The 9,379-nt window shown below is 40.9% G+C and overlaps 1 protein-coding gene across 4 annotated transcripts in view; it reads right to left on the bottom strand.

Moving 5' to 3' along the window:
- Positions 1-1,432: 1,432 nt before the first annotated feature.
- Gata3 (GATA binding protein 3) overlaps positions 1,433-9,379 on the bottom strand; it is a 30,703-nt gene continuing 22,756 nt past the window's right edge. For all 4 annotated transcript variants that reach the window (XM_040277765.2, XM_040277766.2, XM_040277764.2 and 1 more), the window contains exons 5-6: positions 7,737-7,862; positions 1,433-3,544 (exon numbers count right to left, since the gene is read on the bottom strand). In XM_040277765.2, coding sequence (XP_040133699.1) covers positions 3,260-3,544; positions 7,737-7,862 — 411 coding nt within the window. In that variant the 3' untranslated portion in view covers positions 1,433-3,259. The remainder of the gene's footprint in view (positions 3,545-7,736; positions 7,863-9,379) is intronic.

The following is a 9,379-nucleotide window of genomic DNA, read 5'->3' as shown; positions in this document are numbered from 1 at the left end:
CAATGGACTGCATGTGAGTTTGTGAGTCTGTGAGTTTGTGAGATGTTGTAAGCGGGTACTTTACAAAACTCAAGTCAGGGGTGCAGAGACTGGGAAGCATTTGATCCCTTTGCATAATTCAACTTATGAAATACTAAAATGTAATATCGTAATGAAAGCTAAGCATTAAAAGGTCTTTTTAAACCTTAGATATAGATACTGATCTCAGAAGGCTGGCTCTGGGTACCCCAGCTCTACCACAACTCTGCTTGGGGACTAACCCAGAGGCCCAGTCAGGAGCCTCACCACAGTTCATGTAGTTCATTGTAAAGGGGAATAACAAGGTAAATGTCACAAAGCAAGAATGACATCATTGGAGTCTTGTTTCTCTGTTTCCTGGTCTGATTTTTTTTAAAGCATATTGTTAAAAAGGTAGTTTTAAATGAACTTCAACCTAGACACTCACTAGGTATTTGTTGAATAAATGAAAGAAGTGCTTAAATCCAGAATCTTTACTTATAAACTTCCACTGTTAGGTATATGAGGAGTTTAGAAATACCAAACTGCAGTTTATTCTTTTTTTCTATACATAAGTTAGTGTATTTTTAAAAATGTTTTAAAGAACTAAACCAAATCACAAGTTATTTCCAAAACAACAAAAAAAGCACATATTTTTCAAATATTTCTCTAATGGATGAGCTAATGCAACTATTTCAAAAGTAAAGCAAAACAGGACTGAAATAAAACAAATTATATTCCATGCATGTATGATCATGTCAAAATGAACTCCACTATGATGTATAACTATAATGCATTACTAAAAACATTGTTAACAAGTGAGGAAAACCTGAATGAAAACTAATTAAGGGTACAATTTAATATATTTTAGATGCACAATCTTGCTCTGTTTTTTCTAGATTAAAATCTGGCCCCTCTTGCTCTTTCAGTGTCTTATATAGACAAAATCATTGAAGCCATGAAAACATAACATTCTAAAGAAACTGAATCATTGTTATCATATAGATATATATGTATTATATATGTTTTAAAGCTTTTGCATCATCTTCTAGGAACATCTTAAGATTAAATCAATGTACACAAACATGAAATGGCATCTCACTGAAGAAGGACTAGGAGGAAACAGGCCAGTAACACTACAGTACCTAAAACAAAACGTAGCAGAGGTACTGACTCTGATTTTTCTGTACCCCCACCCACCCCTTCCCACTCCAAGAATGTCAAGAATTTGAACTCCCAGATCCTAAGGTGAAAGGGCATTAACTCAAATCTGCTCATGAAGAAAAGAAAGTGGCAAACCCTGGAACTTGGAACTCTACAATAAAATCTCCCAAGTTTAACGCAGCGATCCATGATCATTTCGCTTAGTGCTTCAAAGGTAATCGGAAACAACATTCAGACTTTGGTCATTAATCAGGAGCCAGTGAGATCTCCATTTGCATCTCAGTGATTCTCTACTCCTTTATTTCAACATTTAGCTTTAGGTTTAAAATATTTGCTAAGAAAGCAGAGAGGCGATTAACAGAGATATTTAAATGTGTGCCATAGTTACACATTCTGTCGACAGAAAAAGGAAACTATACAGCGTCAGTTACAAAATGGTTATTTCAGTTTTCCCAAACATCCCAATAAACCCTCCACTGTGGTGTTATTCAGTTCAACAGTAGAAAAGCAAATCAGAAATGAACTAAGAGCAGCCGAGCTAGCTTACATGCAGTGGCTGCCGCTTTCACCTGCGAATCTCAGCCGGAAACCTTCCCACTTCTCCTTGAGATTAACAGTTAGGTACACCAGGAGAGCAGGCAGAGAAACTGCAGCTCACTAGAGGACCCCAGAAGTTGTTCCAGCCGCAGGGCAAATTCATCTGGGCTCCAGCAAAATTCCAAATACTCCCAAGCTTCCCAAAGGAATAGGTGTTGCCCATCTGGGGTCAGCATTGTCTCCCAGTGAACATGTGATCATGTCTGGGTTAAAGACTTCTTATTCTTAAATTAGCAAGAGCTACCAGTTTCTCTAAGAGCTTGGCCACCACTTTGATACGATGTCATTTTGGTTTTTTAAAATATTTTAACTTTATTATTATTTTTATAGCATTATTAACAGACTGTTTAAAGACAGTGATCACTAACACGGGACATGACAGTCAGCCAGGCTTCTCTCAGGATGTGGCCTGTCCGGTTCGGGAGGCTGACATGCAAGCGGGTAGCTCATACACTGCCACCCTCGTAGCTCAGGCCGCAGGAGGAATGAGTGAGGAGACAGATACTGCTGTACCCTTAGAAGCTATTTAATAAATATCATCCAAAAAACAAAAAGGAAAAAAGAAACCCTCCAGAGCACAACCACCTTAGGTCAACTGAATGTAATCTAGTTTATTCAACCAAAAATTGAGAGAGAAGAAAAATATTTAAAACCGAAAAAGGAAAAAAAAAAGTAGTTCTTAACACTAGCAGTAAATAAATTTATACAACAATTTAGTCTGTATAATATGATGAAATAAATCTACATCTTTTCTTATTTTGGTGCTTTGAATTATACATACAAACAACAATTACAGAGACTTGTTCACAAAGCATGTAGGCCTAGAAATGACACTCTGAAACCCTCGATGGCAATTTGTGACTTTAACAGCAATTGCCCAGAACTGGTATTTCCTTTGCAGAGGCCCACAGCTTTGAACAAATGATTTGCCTACAACTTTTTTTTTCTTTTTTTTTTTTAATATATATTTTTCTTTTTTTTTAATTTTCTTTTTTTTTCTTTTTCTTTTAATGCATCAAACAACTGTGGCCAGTGAAAGGAAACAAAACTGGCAGTTTGTCCATTTAGATATTGGACCTAGTTTCTTCTGAACTTCCATACTTTATTTTTTCCCCATACTCCTTAAAAATCTTGGCGTCCTTCATGCCTTTCTTACAGCTACCCAGGTGCAATAAAGTCTTCCTCAAATGTACAGTATTTCTTACAATATAAGTTATATGCAATGTTCAGCAATTTTTCACAGCACTAGAGACCCTGTTAAATAGGGAATATGAGTCTGAATGGCTTATTCACAAATGGGATCCAGATTCAGTGGTTGGAACACAGACACCACAGTGAGCTCCTTTGCAAAAGTGGCAAACATCATTTTGCTTTCTGCCTTCAAAAACATATATATCCATCACTTTTAGGCTTCATGATACTGCTCCTGCAAAAACGCAAGTAGAAGGGGGGTTGAAGGGACTCTCTCTCGCTTGGAGACCTGTGCACATCAAGCAGGGCTCTAACCCATGGCGGTGACCATACTGGAAGGATGGTGAGGTCCGAAGGAGAGACCGGAAGGCGGGTGCATCGGCGTGGGCGTGGTCAGCATGTGGCTGGAGTGGCTGAAAGGGGAGATGTGGCTCAGGGAGGACATGTGTCTGGAGAGGGCAGCCGGGTTGAAGGAGCTGGTCTTGGGGAAGTCCTCCAGCGTGTCATGCACCTTTTTGCACTTTTTGGATTTGCTAGACATTTTTCGGTTTCTGGTCTGGATGCCTTCCTTCTTCATAGTCAGGGGTCTGTTAATCTAAACAAAGATCAATTTTTTTTTTTTTTACTTTTTTGCTGCCTTTGAAATGGCACACGTTTTCGCACAAGGACACAGGTTCCACTGGCTGCCAGTCAGGGGATCTGTTTCAGTTTGGTGTCCTTTTCAAGGACCCAAAGCAGGGGAAGGGCTCCTAACTATCAGCTCTTATGGCTCTCAGAGACCAGAGACCACAGGAGAGGTTCTCCAAGCACTGCTTATCAATTAAAATAATCAATATAAATAATTTGGAAGAAATTTTTCCTCCAGGAACTATACATGTCCAGAGGCCCACCTAGTAGAATTCTATTTCTTTGGTAAAAGAAATAGAATATAATTGGTCTTATTCCTCCAGAGTTTCTTAGATTAAGGGCTGAGGCTGTAGCTCGCTGGTAGAGTGTACACACACACAGCTCTGGGTTCTATCCCCAGTTACTTCTCCCTGGTACTGACTGTCCGCTTCTGACTAGACAAACAGCTAAGCAACCAATCAACAAGTCTTTAATATCCACCTATGGGGTCCAAGGCACTCCATTAGCACAAAGGTGCACTCATCTAAAAATGACAGACCAAGAACAAACCAGAGTAAAGAGACCACGGCAAGACTCTTCTCTAAGGATCCCTAAGTGTCACTCTCCACAACAGCCTACCCACCCTTGCTTGCTGAAAAACCTTAATTATTGGCTTTGGGGGCCCAGAATCAAGATGGGTTGCTGTATGAGGCAAACCCCCCCAGAGTCAGCATCAGGATGATCCCAACAGCACGAGAGCCAGCTACACATCTGGACAAGTTCCCCGGGAAATGTGACAAAGAAACTCAAGGACCGTCAGGGAGGATGCCCTATCTGCCAGTGTGGAGACAGAGGTTCTCCACCTTCAGGATCTAGTACCTATCTGCTACCAAAGCTAGAAAATGACAGTTAAGGAACAGAGGATCCAACTGGCCAAGAGGGATCAATCCGCTTGACACAGCAAACATGCAGCTCCCTGGAGCTAGCGGAAGTCACCTGAAAGGGGGATGGAGCCCTCTGAGGCCTTATGTCCCCACCCCTGTGCCAGGACAGGCAGAGTGAGTGAAGGCAGAAGAGCCAAGAAAGGTCATAGCCAGAAAAATGTTTCAGGGTTCCTTCTTCAAGTTATCATCAAGATAAAGATGCAGCCTACAGAGATGACAGGAATCTACTCCCACATCAAATCTCCACGTCTAGAGATAACGTCTAGATACACTGCTCTGTATCTAGATACACATAGCCAGGTATCTGAATATAATATCTAGTTACCAGATGGCCACACAGCCTCAGATAACTAGTCTCAACATCACTGAGATATGCTGAGATAGGCAGTTATCTAAATACCCAGATAAGGAGGAGGCCACTCTGGCACAGTAGATATCTGCATGGGCAGAACAAAATGCTCTGCGATGAAATGGTAATAGATTATTATCTCTGCTAAATACCCATACATCACCTCCTTCGATGAATCCCTAAGAAACTAGAGAAGACATAAAAATACATACCTGCGGACGAGGAAATGTCTTTCTCCCCCACTGGTGCCCAGCAATAAAGACAGAGCCAATTAAGAATAAGTAGGAGGGGCCGGGGGTATAGCTCAGTGGTGGTGCCTAGCACTCACAAAGCCCTGGGTTCCTTCCAGGGTACATACAAACAGGGTAGCAGTAAGCAGTGAAGAAGTGTCCTTGGATTTTCTTTATTTGGAAAATTAAGTGGGTTAGGGGTATAGCTCAGTGGTAGAACACTTGCCTAGCATGCTTGAGACCCACCACAGCTAGAAAAAAATTAATATTTTTCAGAAATACACACACACACACACACACACACATACATATCATATATAGATACATATGGGATACAAGTGAGATTAATAGCTCATTATGACTAATTATCAAAGTTTATAATTTCCCATAATTCCTATACTTGCATGGAAATAGGAAAAGAACAGATGTAGGCACACAATTCATGAGAATTGTTATATTTGAGAATAAGAGAGCGTTGGCTTTCCAAGGCTCTCCTATCGATCTTCATGCCACCACTTCCCAGAAAGGCCTTCTGATGCCCTGCAATCTGCCAGGATCCTCTCTGCTTCAGTCATTTTACCTTGCTCAAGCCACTTGTTTTACTGAGTCATAACCTCTTCAAGTAAAACTGAAATAAAAAGAATTTCTGCCCTGTCTACATCACAGGACTATTTGAGGCTCAAATGTACTCAAGAAACATGAAAGTTCTTGAAAAGTCGTAAGTGACAACTCAAAAAATGACTTCACAGGCTGTGCAAATGACTAAATCGCTAATAAACACTAATGCCCCAAATTTGCCAGATTTTTATCACAAATCTTTCTGTCTCCACTGCACTAAGTAAATTCCCCAAAGTGAAACCAGAACTTGGGTTTAATTGTTGATAAACGTATATATGCCAACAGCCTCAGCGTCAGAGGGAGAATAGCAGATCACCCGTAGCAAGCAAGACTCTAGTCCGTTAGTAGTGGGCACTACCTGGAGACATGTCGAGAGACAATGTGACATCGAAAGCAGGGAGAGGACTTTATAGGGCACCTTGGGAATCTGAGCAACTTGTTCCCCAAAATTGAAAAAAGGATAAGGTACTAGGGGGTCACCCTGAGAAATTCTCTGTGATTCAAAACAGTCTAACTAGAAAAGCTTCTGCCCCAATTGCCGGGTATTCCTGGATAAAATGAATTTGCTGCCAGAACAGCCCCAAGCAAAAATTCCCACCTCTTCCCAGTTCAGTTTAGCAAAGAGACTTGAGGAGAATCAGAAAAAGCCAAAGAGGGGAAAGAGAGAGACAGCACCATGACAATTTTTTCTTTAAAATCATTGAAAATTTAGACCTGACTGAGCATGGTGGCATATTCCTGTAATCCCAGCAGCTCGGGAGGCTGAGACAGGAGGATCAGGAGTTCAAAGCCAGCCTCAGCAATGGCAAGAAGCTAAGTAACTCAGTGAGACTCTATCTCTAAATAAAATACAAAATAGGGCTCATAAAAAAAAATAATAATAATAATAAGCCTCATTTGGGTCATGGCCTGTCAACCAGAGTTATTTCAGGACAAAAAAAAAAAAAAAACCTGAAAAAGGGCTAGGGTTATGGCTTGGTGATAGAGAGCTCAACTGGCACACACAAGTAAATGTACTGTGTCTATCTATAACTAAAGAAAAAAAACCTGAAAAAAATTAAGGTAAAGATATTACAAAATGGGAGGATCCTAAATTAAAAGATTAGAAAAGCTAAACCCAAGCGACTAGCAGTTATCATTTTGATAATATGATATAAGAAGGAGGAAAAAAAACATTTTCTTTTCCTGGTGTGACAACCTCATGGAGCACTGGGCTCAGGAGTTCTCTGCACGGGAAAGCTGTTTGGGACAAAGACATCAGATGAAATCTCACAGACGATTTCACTGCATGTCGTTTATACAGAGAACCCATTTGAAATTCACAGCACAGGTTTAGCCAAGACTTTTTACCCTTCAGTAACTGAAGCAGTCTTCTTAGTTTCAGGAGTTGCTGTGCTACGCATTACAATTCTATTTACCTTTCTCTTTCACTCTCTCCCTTAGGCACACCCGCGTCTTCTCTTTTTGCAAAAAGTTTAAAATGCAAGGAAACATCAAAATAGAACTGGTGACTCCTTGTGTTTTCTAAGGAGAATATTTTTCCCCCTAAAAATTCAGACAAGCCCACAAAGCATATCAGATTGCTGCATCACATACAGTGTATTCAATAATACTAAGTGGGTTTGTGCTGTTGTCTGTCTTTAAAACCTTTCCATCTCAGCAAGGCTATGACAAAGTCATTTTTTATTATCCTTTTTTGGTTCCAGGAATTGAACCCAGGGGTGCTCCACCACTGAGTTATGCCCTCAGCCCTATTTTTTTTTTTTTTTTTTTTTAAGCAGGGTCTCACTAAGTTGTCCAAGTTGGCCCTGAACTTGCGATCCTCCTGCCTTAGCCTCTGTAGTTGCTGGGATTACAGGCATGCACCACTGCACACAGCAACAAAATCATCGGGTCCTACTATATCAATTATCTGAGGCCCATTACTTGACCCAAAGAACAGTAACACAAATCTATCATGGGGTCTGCCTGGGACAGTGGTGATGCGGTCATCAGACATTGCCGGAGGGAGCCTGTTCCTGTTGGTCCAGTTCCACTTACATTGTGCAGCTTGTAGTAGAGTCCACAGGCATTGCAGACAGGGTCTCCATTGGCATTTCTCCTCCAGAGGGTGGTCGTGGTGGTCTGACAGTTTGCACAGGATGTCCCTGCTCTCCTTGCTGCCGACTGAGGATGGGGAAAGAGGAGTGGGTAAAATCAAAACAAATGTTAAACGTGTTGTCAGAAGTACTACTGAGACAAGCTTGAAAAAAAAAAAAAGTCAGACATTATCATTGAAATCAAAACTAGCAAGTGGCCCACATGAAAGTTATAAAGATCCCCAAATCTGCCTCGAGAAGAAAAATAAAGCCAATCCACTGGATAAGAGAGTCTGGGACTTATAGTAACATGAATTTTCCTGCTGTTCTCCAGCATGTTCTCCCTGAGAACAACATCCCCTTCCTCTACCCCCACAAAACACATCTTTAAGGGAGGCAATTTTGAGTTAGCAACTATTTTGGCACCAGGCTTTCAATGCTCCTAGTCACCAAGCCCAGACCCACAAGAGGTCTTTCTCAAGCACAACTCCCATGCGTTAGTCCTCAAATAGGCGACTAGCCATCTAGGACACACAAACAGTAAAAGGAAGAGCAAACCCAAGCATTTGACAGATCCTAAATCAAGAAATGCTAGATTGCAGAAGAAGAGAACAGAATGCAAACAGCACCCAGGAAACTCATTCCCCAAGAGGATAACTGTGCACGTGTGTGGCAGGCCCCTGTGGGCATCACGACTGAAGTCAACATGTTAATGTGTAATTCTACATAAGCAACACTTTGGGACCTGGTCACCTGCCACTCCTAAGACAACCGCCCTCCACCTCTTTAGGTGGCCATCATTTATTGAGACAAAATGAAAAGAACGAACAAGTAATTTTGCTATTCAGCAGGAACCCTGGACCCCTCTCTTCCTCTCATGACAACTTCATAAAATTTATTGTTCACCCAGAAACGTGGCAGGTTACATGGCAACCTGAACTTGAATTTTAATTCTTTGCTTACATTGCTACCTTCATTTTCCAGAACATGCAGGTTCTTTCACTTTTTTTCCTTCTTTTTTGTGGCACAGGGAATTGAACCCAGGGGTGCTCTACCAGTGAGCTACATCCCCAGCACCCCTCCCTCTGCCTTTTTTTTTTTTTTTTGCAGATGAACACAAAACCTTTATTTTATTTATTTATTTTTTATGTGGTGCTTAGGATCGAACCCAGTGCCTCACTTGTGCTATATGAGCTCTCTATCATGGAGCTATAGCCTCAACTCCTCCAGCCCTTTTTATTTTATTTTAGACAGGGTCTCACTAAGTTGCCCAGGCTGGCTTTGAACTTGTGATTCTCCTGCCTTAGATTCTCAAGTTGCTGGGATTACAGGCATGCACCATGGAGCCCAGCTTCTTTCACTTTCGGATGCATTTAAACTTATCAGGTGACTATTTTCTATGTCCACACTTTCTTTTTAAAAAATTAAGCTATTAAAACTATTGAAAAAAATACGAACTTGGGTCACTTCTAAAATATTCCTCTCCTTCTCCTCACTTCCCATAATGAAAACAAAACTGCACTGCAGAACTATTCCTACTCCTAGACTCAATATTATTAAAGAAAAGGCAAGAGAAGGAGGAAGAATACATTTACTCTTTATCTG

The sequence above is a fragment of the Ictidomys tridecemlineatus genome, chromosome 10, assembly GCF_052094955.1.
Source record: "Ictidomys tridecemlineatus isolate mIctTri1 chromosome 10, mIctTri1.hap1, whole genome shotgun sequence".
Lineage (NCBI taxonomy): Eukaryota > Metazoa > Chordata > Mammalia > Rodentia > Sciuridae > Ictidomys > Ictidomys tridecemlineatus.
Note: the sequence above shows the minus strand (reverse complement) of the source record. Positions and strands in the feature narration are given on the sequence as shown.